At 38.8% G+C, this 18475-nt stretch overlaps 1 protein-coding gene across 1 annotated transcript in view; it reads right to left on the bottom strand.

Annotated features, from left to right (window-relative positions):
• The window catches only part of LOC122813421 (neurogenic locus notch homolog protein 2-like), a 1182542-nt gene that overhangs the window by 246025 nt on the left and 918042 nt on the right, over positions 1-18475 (bottom strand). The window contains exons 20-22 of the mRNA XM_044085736.1: positions 15334-15487; positions 6287-6471; positions 1287-1419 (exon numbers count right to left, since the gene is read on the bottom strand). Of these exons, the coding sequence (XP_043941671.1) occupies positions 1287-1419; positions 6287-6471; positions 15334-15487 (472 nt within the window). The remainder of the gene's footprint in view (positions 1-1286; positions 1420-6286; positions 6472-15333; positions 15488-18475) is intronic.

Genomic DNA, 18475 nt, shown 5'->3' with positions numbered 1-18475 from the left:
GACAACAGTGGTTCTACCTTGCTCACTAAGGGAACCCCAACAGTCAAATAGTATATGGCTAACCCCTGGTCGATAATGGCTCTAGGCGTTACACCAGAGGGATTCAGGATAAAAAAATGAGTGGTCTGAGGTACAACAAATAGCCACAGCAAAGTCATCCACCTGCAGTTGAGACAAACTGCTGAGACAAAAGGCTGCTTGCTTAGCCTTTTCTTTTTGTGGTTGGAAGAAAGAGCAACCATGAGACCAACAGTTTGCTCCATGGTCAAGATGAAAATAGTGCCTTTTTTTCAGGGAAAACAGGCAGCAAATGTCAGTAAAAATAAAACAGTCTTTGAAAAGACCCATTTTCCCCTCAGACAAACATAGTAAAAAGCCCCAAAAACACTATGCCAGCCACACAAAGTAAAATAAGCGCACTTTCCCAACAGAAAAATTTGTTTTCATTTACCTTAAACTTTTACATGGAAAAAGAGCATTTCTGTTTAAAAGTACAGTACACTCTTGTGACAGTTTTTTAAAACACAAACTCCAAGCTTTAAATTAACTTAACTGAAAAGGAAGGTATAAATAACAAACAAAATTATTAAATGGAAGGTTATTTCCCCAAAGGAAACTTAACTACCCACTACAGGAACAACAGAAGCCGATAATCAGTCCTGGAAAGCCTCAGCCAAGTGTACTCTTAATCAGTAGTAAAGCTCTAGCTGGTCTTTTGGTCAGCTCCACATGAGCTGCTTTACAATTTGGGCACATGTAGGGTGCCCTGAGGCTTTGGAAGCTGGCCGGCTGTTATCTCCTTGGCAGGATACAACCCACAAAGCTAAGGCTACTGGAGCAGTGATCAATATGATGAACAGCAGCAGAGCAAAAATCAAACAAGATGATTGACATGTTAACATAAAACACACAACAGTGTATCTGTTAACAATAACAGTGACAAATCTGAGGTATGCTGAAGGCAGAGTTCTCTTAAGGGCTCCTTAAGTACTTAAGGCCAATCTGCAACTCTACTACCAGTGTCAATGATCTCATCAGAAAATTACATTTTTAAGAAGGAACTTAAGTTTAGTTAGTACATTCCCTAGAAATTGTAAACCTGACTTATTCTAACTGAAAAAAATTCCAGTGTGTTGGCACTCAAAAATGTTAGCTCAATGTCCTTACTCATTTTTCAATGTGTTAGCAACAGCAGAGGTAATGAAAAAGTAATGTCCACAATTTCATTTGGAAAGCTATAAATTTATAACACCCTCTCCTTTACAGTTCTGTCATAAATTCCTTACCTCTAGTGCCAGGAGGACAGGAACATCTGAACTGGTTTACCATATCTATGCATTTTCCATTATTCTGGCATGGTTGAGACTGGCATTCATCCACTTCAAATTCACAGTTCACACCTTGATATCCCGGCAAGCACTGAGAAATAAATTTTTGTTTTAGTACAGTATTCAATACCATCTTGATACCATACAGCAACATAGTACAAACCATTCATTTATCAGAAGAAACGGACAATGCGTTATGTTTCTCCCAGGGCAGAATGATGTTTGCAAACCACTACCAGAACTGGTAAACAACTCTTTTACAATGACATACAGTTCTGGGTGCAGTCTTATACATCATTTTTTTTTACTTTCAGTAACAACTCGCAGCCCTAGTTATTTGTCTTTACTTATGATCAAATTGTATGTGTGAATTCAACTATGTATTAAAGCATGTATAAATAATGCACGTCATGTAAACTGGAGTTAGACCACATGAAACTCTGCTGAGGTTGAAAGCTCTTGTCTATTTAATAGTTTTTATTTTCCAGTACAACAGTATTAATTTCTAAACAAGTGCTTGATTACTTTGATGCTCAGGAAGTACCATATATCATTGTGGATTAATGTTTTTCCTTAAGGGTGGGGGCATCTTACCCCATAAGGCTGGAAAATTTCTTCGCCTTACGTCAAGTCCGTGTGTATGTAAATATTTTTACACAGATAATGCATAAAGAATCTGACTTAATAAAAGTGCAGGGAGACTCAATGGCCACATGCAACATGCTGCAAGACAATAGTGAAAAAATAATAACAATGGAAATAATACCAAAAGAGATAGAAAGACAGCAGAAGAAAGAGTACAGTAAACCAGTAACAAAAGTCACTGGGGAAGTGCAACTCCTGATCATTTGTACATTTTGTTTTTACTTATAAGAGTTAACACTACAACATAATTTAGTCCTTACCTTAGTCAGCTTCAGATTTCCAATGGCATGTTACCAGACAATCTGATAAAGGAACGGGAAGCAAATATGTGTTCTTAATTAAGGTGAAGGGGCAAACAGTGAGAATTACATAGGGAAGACAAAGGGTTTATTAAAAGAAAGCAGGGTTGAAGAAAATTCATTAGAGAATTTCTGCCAAAATCAGAATGGAAAAGGCAGGAGTGTTGTTTTTCAAGACATTGCAGGAGGAGTATGTTCCCTCACCCAGCTGGGGCTTTACTTGCAAATAATGTGCATTAATTATAGATAGGCTATGTTGGGTCCTATACAGATAAATGGGTATGTCTGAGAAGTGTGCAGGCTTGCCTGCATCTGGAAGAAAATGGAATGGTTGAGGACAGGACAGTGGACAATGACAGTTATGAAGCATGTCATAAAGAAAGGAAAGGACAAAGTATTTTGTACTAGAAGTTTATGAGTCTTGGCAAGAGGTTTGTGGGAAAAATAATTCTGAATTACAGCAGTCAACTCAGAAATTACTAGACAAATTAGTCAACAACAGTAGCTTCACTAGCAAACTGGACCACTGTTGTTAAAAATATTATTTTAATACAAAATAGTGTATGTTATCCATCATATCTGAGTGGAACTGGAGGCAACATAGATTAAGGTGCTGCAAAAACACTACAATAACTTCATTTGGAAAGGAAAAGAGAATAATGGCTGCCTGGATGAAACAGCTACAGGCAAAGGAGGATATGGAGACCTGGACTTGAGATTGAAGGGTTGCACACTGGGCTCCAAAATGGGGTCAATAATAGGGCTGCCACCTGTCCCTCTTTGCGAGGGACAGTCCCTATTTGGGCAGTTGTGTCCTGCAAAAAAACTAAAAAATGGCAGATGTCCTGAGAAATTAGGACAACAAATATATCTTAAGTTTTCTTTAATAGTTGCATAAAACAATTATTTTGCATCTGAAACACCTAAATGTTATAAGAAATAAAACAAGTAACTCAAATACTATAAGAATAAGCTTTTATTCTGGCAAAATGTGAAGTTATGTCCTTTCCAGTGGTCTTGGATATGTTTTGTCCCACAAAACCCCCACGTTTCTACAAAAAATGTCCAACTTTGAGCAACTGAAAAGGTGGCAACCTTAGTCAATAACTTGGATGCAGAAAGTAAGAAACAGGGGTGATGGAGTCTGAGGAAAGATGGGAAGACAGAGAGAGCAATACACAGAGTTCAGTATGAAGAAATAGTTTAAGCAAAAATAAATGGATGGGGATTCACAGAGGGAAGTAGCAAAGCAGAGGGAAGAAGACAAGATAAGGAGGTTTGGGAAGTCTGGCTATAACACAAGAAAGAGGAGACTATCTGATTCAATTAGAAGTTTAAGGCTCAGGAAAAGACACTAAACATTCCCAACTGCAAAACAGAGGTAATAACCGGATGTCTAATATTTATGTACAGCATACAAAGGGCAGTGGACCACAGAAAGTAGGACTGGATAAGACAGGAATACAACCTATCCACAGAACAATTACTATTTTTTCTACACGCCAATGCAAACAATTAGAGGAAGGAAGATCAAGATATTTGTCCAAAAGCAGCAAGGTGAGCAGATGGACCAGAAGCATATCAGAAAGCTGTGCAAGGGAGACTATACACAGACATTAAGGAAATTATGTCCAAGGAAGTGTTGGACAAGCTAAAAGTGATCTGGGGGATGGAAAAAGTACTGGAATGATCTGATTCAGAATAGAAGGAATTATGGGGTGCCTCAAATTTATTGTACAATCATGTATTTGCTACTGATAGCACTTCTCTGCTGCTGCAGGATAAGGTTGCACAAAATGAGCATGATTTATCTGACAGTGGTTTCTCTTAACCTCCCATGCTGCACGTTTCCCCTTTCTTTTCATCTCTCTTCTATTTAGTGATGGTCTGACTAAAGTAATTAACACACAAAAACATGAAAGAAGAAGGAAAAAATAAAACCACAACCCTAAGGTGACTTTCAACTAAACAGCCATGTCAGTTTTTGTGAAGTATTAGATCTGTTGTATAACATTTCTACATGTCATTCACAGCCATAAAGTTTCAGGTGTCTCTTCCATTATTTCCACTCCTCATGAACCAGTTAACCATTACAGCCTAGCCTCCAGTCTCTACCTAATGTGAAAATGCTGGACTTTATCTCCAGCACCCTTCCCCTCAACAAGCATGAACTCTGTCTTCAGGGTGCCAGAGTCTTCCTGTCACAATAAACTCTGGAATAATCTGGGTCACTCATAATATCAAGGCCAAATGCATCAGAAGAAAAACAAATAATTTACTGCTTTGATTGTCAATAACTATCTTAAATCACAAATCAGATCTAGGGGAAGAAAAGTTAATTTACCAAAAACATACTCATCACTGCTAAACAAACCTGGCTATGTGACATACAGACAGGCGTAACTATGACCCACTAACCCAAGTTCGAATAACAGCTCAAGTGCTAAAAAAGCCATGCATGTAAGGGTGGGAGTGAGCCACTGACACTAGCTTGCATATTTGGGGGGGGAGGAGGCTTGCATGGCACTGACAATGGCCAGGCTTGGGTATGTGGGCTTGGCAAAACCAAGACCGCAACAGTAAACATTGTCAGCATGTTGGTGGAAATGCTGGAAGAGCACAGGATGCTCCCTGGTGAGACTGGTGTTCAAGTCAGTCATTATGGGCAGGGTTAGGGCCTCAGTAGAAATGTCTTAATTGCAAAGATGCCAGTGAGGGCACAATTAACCCCCATGTCTGCATTAAGGATAGGTCAGCTTTTGCCCTCACACTGAAGACCCCCCCCCTGGTGACAAGGAAGTACAAGATGATTAACAAGCAGGATGATGTCACCCAATCACAACAGAAATCCCTCACAGCATGATGCAAAACAAACTTCTGCTTGTAGAGGAATGCATGCAAAGCTATGATACAAGCAGAGGGAATTGACAAGACTTAATTGTATACAACAGAAGAGTTAAGAAGGCAAAACAACAAATAAATCCACTGACCACTTTGCTAAGACTGTGGTTAGCTAAAAATAATTTACCTCCTTGGTGGACAATTACTAAAAGGAGAATACAAATGGTACCGCACAAGGCAAAGTAACTGAAAAGGGCAACATTTATTGGCTGATGAGGAAATGAGATGCGAGTATTTCAGACAGTGCATGTGGTGATGACAGGGGACAACCCCCAAGCAACTAGCATCTAAAGGCTTCTGGACATTGTTAAAGTCACACACCTTTTTTTGGTATGGGGGTGAAACCTAATTAAAACAGTGTACTAGCTCCAGTGAAAAAGAATGCAAATAATGCAAAGCAACCAACACATACAGCACTGCAATAACTTATCTTCAGGCAGGCATCACCTGGCCACAAAAGTACATCCCAGCAAAGACGGCTATGGGATTGAGATGGTAGAAGTCAAACGACTACAAATTTAAGTAATGAATGCATTAAAAAAAGGAAACACAAAACAACTACTATCCTGGCTGCCTCCACAGCCCTGAGGTTTTGGCTCTGAGTACACCTCAGATGTGCCACTTCAGTTAGCAGTCTGGGCAATATAGGAGCCCAGATGGTGCGGAAGAGAACTGAGTGATCAATGCCAGGTCATTTGTCTATCCTTTTGTCTATCCTGGGGGAGGATTTTTGTGGAGTCTCACGATAAAAGCTCCGGCAATCTAACAGACAGAAAATACAAGCTTTACAAGGAGCGTGCAAGCACTACAGCTAGAAATAAAAGTGTGTAAAGTGCACACTTGCTCTAGCTTCAGCAAAGACAGCAGCTCACCTTAATTTCCAATTTGCTACAGGGTAAGGAGGTGGTGACATATGTATAGAAATGTCTCTTAAATAATGTCGGTCATTTTGTGTCCTGCTTCCCTACCCCATTGTGTTAGGATGTCAAACATTATAAGAAATTAGCAGGAACTTAGGAGATGAGGATTCATTAACCACCATCCTCAAAGGATTCCAGTATTTTAAAATGTTCTCACAATTTATCATAATTTTAAAATGGATCAGTTCATTACCTGGCAGACATAGCCCCCAAGATAATCAATACATTTTGCTCCATGTTGACACGGACTGGACATGCACTCATCCACTTCCTTCTCACAGTAGCTGCCCATGTATCCAGGCCGGCACTGACATCGGTGACCATTTCCCACATTTATGCAACTGCCCATGTTCTGACACAGCTGACTCTCCTGGACATCTGAAATTGAATTAGAAAAAATGTTAGACAGACAAGCTCAAAATGTATGACTGACAGCAAGAATTAAAGGCCCCATTAAGCATCACTTGCTCAGACTGTTTAAGGATTACATAAGGTGATCCAAATAATGACTGCAACGGTAAATTATTTCAGTGACAAAGGTAAGACCTCCCCTCCCCCTTTATGCCCGAGTTCCTCATTCACACAGTACCTGCTACTGTGGATAAGCAAGCTTCTGATCTGAGATAATGGTAGCTCTACAATGCGCTAAAGATTTTTGAATATCTGTGTCTCAAGAGCAAACACTTCACCTAGGATGAAGAGCACTATTTTTTAATGTAGCCATATTTCTGATATACATCTCATATAACTGATAAAAATGACCAGTTGGAATTTGCCCTGTATGCTTGTCTAGCTGGCTTTTAATACTCATAAGCTGCCAAGTCTTTCATCATACCACTGTAAATCCCATTTTACAATATAAAATCTTACCACTGGAGAAAGGTAGTGACAAAACAAAACAATACATGATTAAACTATTGTGCCTTAGCCTGCAACAAGAGGAATCTTGCCCTGCAAAGTCCAACTCACCTGCCAAAGCATTTTTTAATAACTTCCTATAATGCCATCTTGGATTGTGAGTATAGGAGGGCAGGAAATATTTCACCTTCTCTGAGGTCTGTAATCAGGCTGCATAAGGACAATGAACACTTTATTAGATATACTCCATCGTCTATGACTGAATGGGAAATGAGACCACCAGTACTGTCTCCCTGTCTATGACCAGCTGCTGAGGGAAGCCAGTTAACACTGGCTCATCACCTCCTTTGTCCACAAACAGAGATGAGTGCAGACAGCAAGTACTGACTCAGCATTCCTACAGTTCATTATTAGGGAAAAGTGGAAACAGATGTCAGTGCCTCACTCCTTCACTGTTCATAACTGAAGGCAACCTGGTAAAGGCATCCTTATCTAACACTCTCAACTGTCAGTTTATTCAGTGGTGAGGGCAGATAGTTGGTATGAGTCTAATGTGCTTTCTCAAAGCTCAACTTTCTGTCACTTAGATTACTTCTTATAGTCTTCTGCCACTCCATAAGACTGCTGCACAGGCAGCAATATAAAAGACTAACAGTAACATATTTCTGAGGGGCACTGCACTACCCTGCACCTTCTGATGTCAATGTGGAGGCCCTGTCCACACACATACTATTTCTAATTTTGCACTAACTTGGAGAAGAAGGCATAACTGCATCTAGAGCAACTTTGGAAGCAGTTATTTAGAAATTAGGGGCATGGGTGCAGCTCCCTACAACAATATTGTCAGAACTGTATAATTGTCATTCTCAGCGTCATGCTTTAGGATGCCTCAACAGCACACCAGTCATCAGTAAACTGGGCCACAATACGCTGGGGGTTGGTAACCTAAAAAAGACTTACTGGTGTTGTCCTAACTGCACATTTACATTTACAGTTCAAGTTTGAGTACTAGATCACATATCTGGTACCATCCTGCACTTTCACTGCTCATGTTTTAGTGACAGATAAAGACAGTCACTACTATCCTGCACATACCTAAACTGCCCAAAGTGGGGTGGTGAAAATGAACATGAACAGCCAGCAATATCTCATGTTGCCCATATCTAGATGGCAGATGCAAGCAGCACTATGCTATAAAACTGACATGAACCATGTCTAGGCAGACATACTATGCCATACCACATGTATGCGCAGCATTCAGATTATGGTGATGAATGTAGACGGCTGCCATTATCCAGTGAATCCTATTGTTTCCACAAGACTAGAGAATGTGGACACTTGGAACTAGTACAAGAAACAACACGAAACTCAAGAGATTCAGGGTTATCACACAGGGGAGCAGAAACATATATGCAAACAACATTTTAGCATCTGGTAACAACATTGGAAAGATACAAGCTCACTATATAGGAAATTACTGGAGTTTGTGGACTTTTCTGTGTATAAATTAAATGTAAAGAAAACAAGAGCTCTGGTAATCTACGATGCCCCACCATTACATTATAAACTCCAACGTATGCAACCATGGACGGTAGTGATTTTAAATAACTGGGAGTATGGCTCTGGGACTTGTTAGAAATCTTGTCAGATAGAATTTACAAACCATTGTGGATAAGAATTCAGTAGATGGAAAATGCTGCAACTGGTGTTTGACCAGAAGACACACACAGTTCCATCTTTTATGCTCCTTCTTTGGTTGTACACATTTCAAAATTTCCCAGGGAGGCATAACCCCAAGTGGCTTCAAAGAATTAAAATATTATTTCTCCTACTTACAGGCTAGCATATGACAGACTGTTGCTGGTAATTAGGGATTTGGAAAATGGCAGTTGATCACATGCTAGCTTATAGCAGCATAGGTGAAGAGAGACTTGCAACAAGCTTGACATGGACTTATCAAACTACTCAACATAGTACTCTTATACCAACAAACTCAAACTCCAACCAGGCATCTGGTGTCCAGACATTGAGATGTCAGCTCTAGCACAGGAAGGCCAAATGGACCCTGCTCAATCAGGGCCTGTTGATCTTTCTGGACATAGATGCTGATAACAGGAGATCTCCTTGTCCCTGCTACCACATACTCTCAATCCGTGACTGTAAGATCACACGATTCAAGAAGTCGTCTCTGGGACTAGGCTGATTACTCTATCCTCAGATGAATGGCTAGCTCATGATAACCAGAGAACTTTGAGATGCAGCTATCCGGTTTGGAGTTGAGGATGCATCTCTCAATCTCAGGGCCCTACTCCAAGGTGAAGGTCAGCCTGGGCTAGAACCCTTAATAATCAAAAGTGAGCTAATCTACTAATAGGTTTGACAGAGGCATGCTAGACACTGGACTTACCCTGAGGATATTCAGTCAAGGGCCTGGTCAACTAGTGTTGGCCAACATGGTGATGTTGCAACATATGCCTGGGTAACAAGGAAGACCCACACATCTGTCTGAATACTGCTACTTTCTATGCAAAGTGGATGGGGAACTTTTCCCACCTTCAACACTAAAAAGCTCAGTTGACCCTCTGGCACTTATAGCAGTCATCAATACTGTGTTCTGCCCTGAGACAGTACAAGCAGTATTAGAAGTCTAGTGATCTGATGGCAACACAGACGCTTACTATGATGCTAAGGCATGAGAATGCAGGACTTTAGTGACAGTGATAAAGACTGAGATCTAAACTCTGTGAGCAACTGGTAAAGCTCTGGAGATGAGTATTTTTATGTAGCCTGGACAATACATCAGCTTGTTGTGTGTGGAGGACCCCCAAACTGCGATATTTCTAAAAGAATGCAAAATTCCAACTAGTGAAGAAGTAATGCCTAAATTAAGACCTATTAAGGAGGACCCTTGACATTAGCTCTAATAATCTACCACATACTTTATGTATGGCAGCATTAACGAAATGTTTCTGTCCATTGTGCAGTCTGTTACGAATGCCTAAAAACATGACTACAGCGAGGATTCAATGGTTAATTTATTTGTTGAATGCCTGTCTTGGAGAGTGCACTCTAATAGCTTGTGCTAAAAAACCTGTGCAATTCTTTTGAGTGAATGAACCTAATGAAAAATGCCATTCAAAACATTAATTAGGTCTTCTGATTCCTCAAGAAATACAGCAATTTTTGCTAGAGTCCCCACTTCCCCACATACATGTCCATCAGTCTGGGTGGGCAGCTGGGTAGACAGATATCACAAGCCATAAATAATAATGGCATAAAAAATGTTGCAGCCAACACACCTATCAGAAAGAAGAACACTGCTAGTCAGCAAAAGGCAAAATAGCTTACCTAGCATGAAAAATAAATAGGTAGTCTGTGCAAGTTGATACTGTAATTCTGAGACCAAACAAGTCACATCAAGTAACCATGCAAATATGACTGAATGCAATGATAACACAACAGTTAGAGGTCATCCATGTGGTGAATATAATCAAAACATCACTTTTAACAGTGCTATAAAAGTTACAAATTAACCCTGAACTAATTAGCAATAACCAGGAATTTGTCATGATCTGTACTCTGGAAATATGGTTAAGAATTTTATGCAATTTAAATTATACTGCTTACAGATTTATTAATCAGGAAGTAAAACAGTTTACTGGAGACCCTTTTAGTCATGATTACTCCCCCAAGGACATGGATAAATGCAATACAAACAGGCAATTAAAAGCAGTAAATCAACTACCACATTGCTGGAGGTGACAAAAACATCAATATGCACAAACACGGGGAGAGCATCCAGACTCTAAAAAGACTAACAAAAAGTTAGGAGTGAATCCAGTAGCTGTAAGGCAGAAACATTAACCACTGAGACACTGTACTGTCCTAAAGAAATTTAGTGGCATGTGACTGTGGAGTGGAAACTAAGGAGCAAGAGACACTGCTGCTGCAAAGACAGATACCAGAAGGGAAAATGTAAGCTCTGGCACTGTCACTGAGGAAGTCTGTTCACACGGCAGAACAGTGTCTAGTATCAACGAGATAATGTAAGGTTACCTCACACATGCTTATAACTAACGTCCATCATGTGAAGAAGAGGTCCACACATATCTTTGATGGGTAGAAATTCAACCAGGACATCTGAATCAGGCTCTACCATGACCCCCAGCACAAGGGAAAACCTAAACTTAACCATGACCAGAAAAAAACAAATAAAAATGGCAAACTGGTTCAACAACAGAAAACACTTCCTACTGAGGTAACGTGATACTTTTTACTGAATCAGTACAGGCTCCACATTACAGCCACCTCAGCTTTTGGATTAAAATGATCCTTTCATCACAAGTTAATAAACTCTGATTACAGCACATAAAAACATCACTTAGGAACACAGCCCAAGAAAAATTCCTGATGCCAGTAGTAAGTTCCCTGCTTTCATCAACAGTAGCATCATCTTTTTCAGGCTGTGTGGTGATGGTGTCATCCATGATTTTTACACCTTGGACTTGTTCCAAAGTGAAAATGTTAAGGAAGACCCCCACTCTACTGCATCTTCTTTAAGAATGTAAGAACACAGATCCAGGAGTTGTACTCCTGCTAGGTTAGAAATCGGACCTATATTATAAGCGCGAACGCTTAGGTTGTCGAATACAGCATGATCCACACCTATTAAGAGAACGTACAATTCACTGAAACCTCAAAACGCGGAAATACAGATCACCAAATTTTTTTGCTTGGCCAACACCATTCCACCCAGTGACGAAAATAAAACATACTTCCAACTACACCGCTCGCTACATACTACCCACCCAAACAAAATAAACCACATGCATACACTAACCTAAACCCTACTTCTAAACCTACACTATCCCTTACATACATCACTATCTATGCACTTACCTTAACCTGCACCCTAAGGTCCGTAACTATTGCACACTTACCTTACCAAGCTATACCCAAACAAAATAAATAATCCACACACATACACTTAACAAAACCTTACTTCTAACCCTTACATACATTACTATCTATGCACTTACCTTAATCTGCACCCTAACCCTAAGGTCTGTAACTATCGCACACTTACCTTACGAAGCTATACTGCAGAAGGGCCAACTATGCCGAATCGGGATTTTGAATTTCGTGGTTTCTGGCGTTCGGTGTACTCGCGGTTCACTTAATAGGTGTTGATCATGCCGTATTCGACAACCTAAGCATTTGTGCTTGCAATATAGACCCTAGAAATCTATCAGTGAATTATGAAGTCTGGTGTGAAAGTACCAGTCTCTGTCCAAGACTCAGTCTATAAATACTTGTTTTATGCTGGGTGTCTGTGTACTAGTGATCATTCAAAGGGTCCTTTAACAGATGCTCTTTTCTTTCCTCTGAATTTCACCTCTGAAGGATGACACATAGTGAGGAAAATTTTAAGTTTTGACAGACAGTGGAACTGATACCACAAAACTGCTGGTGCTGTTGCAAGCATTATATGAGAGCTGAAAACAGGTCTTACAGTAGATATCTCAATCAGATGGCAATGTCATAGGCTAGAAGGTGAAAGTCTAGAATTACTCAACATCATTTTCTTAAACTTTCTTGAGATGACTGTGAATAGAATATATGGATATATGCACTTCACAATAAAGAACTGCAGACTGTAACAGCAAGCATGCCCATTAATACAGGGTGCAGAGGGCACCAATGCTGACCATGGAAGAGATGGCTTCTACTACTGTAAGTGTTGAGATTTAACAGAGGATTAAATTCCATCAGATGAAACCACTTCAGATGTTCTCCCAAAGTAACATTGTTTCTCTTCTCTTTTAGCTAGATATTTTGGTAGTTTAGTATGTCAGTCAGCACAGTAGTAGTGCTATAATTTGTAGGAAATAACTGTTCACTGAAGCCTGGTTCAATGTACATTGAAATGATATATCTGTGCTAGTGAAAAATGAAAAAAAAAATGCTCTCTCATGTTAGGGATGTTTATTTATTTATTTTAATTAAGGCTGCTATTCCAAGAACTATCCCAGTGCAGGAACAGGGAACAGAGATTTTACCAGCAGGGATGGCTGCAAGTAGGGATATGGAAAATAGGCAAGATCATCATCATCTTCTTTCGGCTGTTCTCGTTAGGGGTCGCCACATCAGATCACCTGTTTCCATTTCTTCCTGTCCTCTGCATCTTGCTCTGTCACACCAACCACTTGCATGTCCTCTCTCACCACATCCATAAACCTTATCTTAAGCCTTCCTCTTTTCCTGTTACCTGGTAGCTTCATCCTTAGCATCTTTTTCTCAATATACTCAGCATCCCTCCTCAGCACATGTCCGAACCTATGTAATCATGCCTCTTTGGCTTTGTCTCCAAACCTTCCAACCTGGGCTGACCCTCTAATATACTTATTCCTAATCCTGTCCACCCTTGTCACACCCAGCGCAAATCTTAACATCTTTAATTCTGCCACATCCAGCTCAAACTTCTGTCTTTTTGTCAATGCCACTGTCTCCAACCCATATAACATAGCTGGACTCACTACCCTCTTGTAGACCTTCCCTTTCACTCTTACAGGTACTCATCTATCACAAATCACTCCTGACACTCTTCTCCACCCACTCCATCCTGCCTGTACTCTCTTCTTCACCTCTCTTCCACACTCACTGTTACTCTGAACTACTGACCCCAAGTATTTAAATGGCAAGATGGAAAGGTAATATAGTTGGATGACTGGAGGTTAAAGACTGCCTTCCCCATCAGGGGTTGATAGAGTATAAGCAAACAGAGAGGGATACAGGAGTGCAAAGTGAAAGACCAGCACTGGTATACTTTTAGTTGAGTATAGAACACAAAGGAACAACTGGGAGACATCTGTAAGGTTTACACATATGCAGCAAAGTCATAAGCCTTAGGAGTTTTGCATGGAAGTGTTTGTATAGACATTTATATACCACAAGTAGATTTTAAAATACTCTTCCTCAGGTAGAAAGCAGATACTGGAGGTGTGATGGGGGAGACAGACAGGGAAAGAGAGAGAGAGAGAGAGAGAGAGAGAAGTAATTGAGAACACTGTTTTGGAAATATAACCAGATGGCAAATTTTAAAAATTCCATGCAGAGTATTTTGATGGAAATGTGAGGGGAACAAACAGTTGTAACAATGAAAATGATTCTTCTTAGTTGGAATACAGTAAGTGAACTGCCCATACATAGTAAGGCCTTTCTAAGTTTAATGCTACTGACTGCAAAAAAAATAAACAATTACTAGAAAATGAAAAGCAAAATCTAAACCAACTGTAATTGAAGCAATGAATACTCCTAAGGAAATAAAACAAGAACACAGATGGGATCTTTATACTGGGGAAGGAGAAAATGTCATAGAAATAAATGTAATTTGTTGGACCAATACAAGTAGAATGATGTTCAAGATGAGGAGAAAGGATTAAGGGTTGGCAGGACCAAGCAATTTATGTAATACTGGCATGAATGAAAACTGTTAGCAACATATAGGTATACTGCATGACAGTAACGATGGAATCTGTTACTACAGTTTTTCTATTAATACATATAAACTTAATTTACTACTTAAAATGCAAATATTTAATAAAGATATTTACAAAAAGGTTGCTGTGATCAGGAATTCATCTTCTTCCAACTACCAGCACTCTCAGAGTTGGCAGTAAATAATTTAGAATGTTTTTGGGACACAGCCTCAAAGAGAAATCAGTGTCTGTGTTCTGACAGTACTTTTGAAACCCAACTTTTGGTGCGTTAGGCTTAACAACTCAGTCTAGTGAGGAATATAGAGCATAAACCATAGTCAGAATGCATGCTTGAAAACTACAGGATTGGCTGCGTCAGAAAAAATTTAAAGTATTTGTGCAAATATATGTGCATGTATGTGGAGGAAGGTCCTTAGCATTTAATAAATATCTATTCTTGTCCTAACACTAACATGATCTACGACAGGTCTGCTCAGAGTAACAAGGAGAACAAAAAGTAAGGGGTACTTACAGCAACAGAAGGATCCAAACAACAACAGACATAAGTACATAAGTGGAAAAGAGGACCTTCTCCTGCCACAAAATAAGGAAGAGAAATATTAACTGCAAAAACTAAAATCCAACACCTTCTGTCATGGCCACCTGCTCTGATCCTCAGGACTGCTGCTGAAGGAAGCATAGGCAAATACAGCTGAAAGAAGGTTCACAGGGCAACACAGGAAATAAACAGAAATTGACCAAGGTACACAGGCTGAGTGACTGACAAAGTAATGCATAAGAGTTTCACAGTCAACACTGCCTACTACTTAAGTATGGCTCATCTCAACTTCATGTTATTTTCATTTTTTTTCTCATTAAAAAATAATAACAAATCATAACTTACTTCTCTGTCTAGCTGCAACTTCACAAGAAACACTAGGGACATCACAGTATGGCCCAATCCATCCACTGGGGCAATGACAGACGGCTTGCACTCCCTCCTGTGAGCATGTTCCATTATTTTTGCAGGGAGAATTCTTGCAAAGGTTGACATGTATCTACCAAGACAAAAGGCATGATCCTGGTTTATTTCTATTACTGAAAACCAGCTTACTGATGCATTTTTAAACCTTTCTTAAAACAAGTCAGCATAGATTATACATTTCTAAACATTTCTTAAAGATATACCCCAGCTGGTACTTAATTACAACCTGAATATATTCTGCAATGAATGCAGATGATGGGATCTAGAATTGGTAAATAACAGAAAATACTGCAACTCTAGCTTATTTCTATAATTTGTCAAGCATCTAAATGAGTTTAAAACATCCATCCACCTTCCAAACAGATTTGACATATGGAATACATAATAAAGAGGGAATTCTGGACTTTGATCCTAAAATAGATCCCCATAAATAGTATTTAAATTATTTTTAAAGAAAATCAATAATCCCCTATAAGAAGTTGATAGACCGTCTTTGACAGTATTCGTGATTTAGACTGAAATAAATCTGGCAAACCTGTGGGTGAAACCTGTTCATTTTTTGGTAAACTGGTGGGAATGGCAGGGAGCAAGCCACACCTTACTTAAATACAACAACTCCATGACCACACAACCATTAGCACAAAACAAGCAAATATCCTCTAAGGGTGAAAATAGTACTCACACGTACTGCAATGTTACAGTAGTGCAAACTACCATTGACAGAATACATTCATAGCGCCTAGTGCTTACAATATCAAAGCACATGGCATTGACCATATAAGGTTAAAATGTAAAAGAATGAAACCACTGTAAACAGCGTCAGATGCTTACAATACTGAAGCACATAACATCAACCATATAAAATCAAAACATGAAACAATGAAACCACTGCAAACAGTGTCTTTGCAGGGGGGCAAGACACCCTGCTCCCCCCACACCCCCTACTAAGTCACACTATAGTTAGGAAAGGGAAAAACAGTCGTTATACCGTGATCTCTAGCATTACGCCACCTTTTTGTAGTGTTGATAAAAAAGCAAGAATCACATAGCACTGATGTTCTGTGTTTCGATCTTATGTGCTTGATATCATGTGCTTTGATAATGTAAGCACTCTACATTATGAATGCATTCCACAGGTAACAGAGTCAGGGCTCTTTAATTTGGTGAACTGAAATCAGGAAGACTGCATGTGATAGAGTTTTCAGTGAATGGCAGATCTCCTGAAAATCAGTGTAGCTTAAATTTCTACACATTTTCTAAAACTATGCCTGCATAGCTGAGTGCTTATGTATTTATTTATTTGCATTTTGTTGACTTTGTAAGCCCTTTTGGGTAGTGTCTATTTTCAGAGGTGACCCTGGTTAAAACAAACAGTAATACTACTTACTGAAAATACAAAATGAAGCAGTCCAAAGTGTAAATCTGGAATGCTGCATAACTAATAATATTGAACAAAATATGCATGAAGTTCAAGCGTTGACAGTTTAAACATGCATTGGTTGTACAAGTTAATAACAGTGGCACAAACTAAAGATAGTACAACAGAAAAAAGTAAGAATAATTTTTAATTAGAAAACAACAAAAAAAAACAGTGTATGTGTAAAGAATGTGAAATATTTGTGATGTCACAGTTTTGGTTAGTGTAGAGGGGATGTGTGAGAGAAAGAAATTTGGATACATCATGGTTCGCTGGTTCGTGCACTGATATGCATCAATGAATTTATAACAACCTTAAGGGTGTTTGTATCTGCCATTATTGATATGCTTATTTTTAATATCTCTAACATGTTCCAAAATTCTAACATTAAGCTATTTCTTGGTTTTCCCGAAATAAAACTCTTCACATGAGGCACAGCAAGCTAATAAACAACTCCATTAACTTTATAATTACTAAAATCTGGAGCAGTTATGGTTCTATCAAAGCCCACTACTGTGACATAAGGACCCTCCTGTAGAAATCGACAAGCTCTACAACCCTCACATTTAGCCATCCTTTTATCAATTATTTCTAAATTGAACAGTATTTTTCTCTCTCGAGTACATTGTTAACATTTAAATCTTTTGTACATGAAAATAAGGTTTCAAACCCAAAATTTTAGCACGTCATGTGAAGTGTTTTATGTCAGGAAAGCCTTATACAAACACTCTGTGGTTTGTATTAAATTTAATGAATTTTTATTTTTTTTTGTATTGGAGAAAGTTCATAAATCTTTTAGAGGGGGTAACTGGGAAAAAGACCCATGAATATAGAGTTAAGATGGCAACTTTTATTAAATTCCCAAGTTTTACCTGGCCTCGATGCTATTTCACTTAAAAGTGCACTGACCCTTAGGGCTGTTAAACTGTGATTCTTTATAGTTCGTATTTATGTATATTTTTAACATATATTTTTTGCATTAACAGATTAAGAATTTATGATTATACGTTTAAACTGCATAGAGTCTAAATTTTAACAAGCTTTGTTAATCACTAATATGCATGATTAGTATATTTTTACTGTATTAATTGTATTTATTTTTAAGGTTTCCCTAAATAATTTTATGTGGGCGGAAGTGGTCGTGTATAAAAGTGGGTTGTTGTGTGATGTCATTTGGTTCTGAAAAAGTCTTTTATGTATTGAACTATATTTTTTTCAATTTTGCTATATTTCGTATGTTTCCTTATTGTGATTACATTAATAGCACTTTGGACATGGATTGCTGTCCAGTGTTCTTAGTTCAAAGAAGAGTGGTTTCCAGACAACAGCTGAGGTGTTCTATCTCCAAACTTGGTGTTGTTTTGTGAACGCAAAGGACTTTTTTCTTGTTAGATCATACTAGCACATAGATTATTGTACAACAGCTTGTGTATGATATGGAGGATATTAAACCTTAATTATATGACATCTACTGTAGTTTGTTTAGTATGGCAATGGTGTGATTAATGGGTATTGGATGGGCAGTGAACTGAGCTATTTTGTTGTGATTAAATTCTAGTTTTAGGTGAACTGATCTGTTTGCACTGTCGATGACACATTAGCCATAGAGGAGCTTGGGCACAAGGACAGTGTTGACTAGGGCCT

This window comes from Protopterus annectens, chromosome 10.part0 (genome assembly GCF_019279795.1).
Source record: "Protopterus annectens isolate FY-2018-M chromosome 10.part0, PAN1.0, whole genome shotgun sequence".
NCBI lineage: Eukaryota > Metazoa > Chordata > Ceratodontiformes > Protopteridae > Protopterus > Protopterus annectens.
Note: the sequence above shows the minus strand (reverse complement) of the source record. Positions and strands in the feature narration are given on the sequence as shown.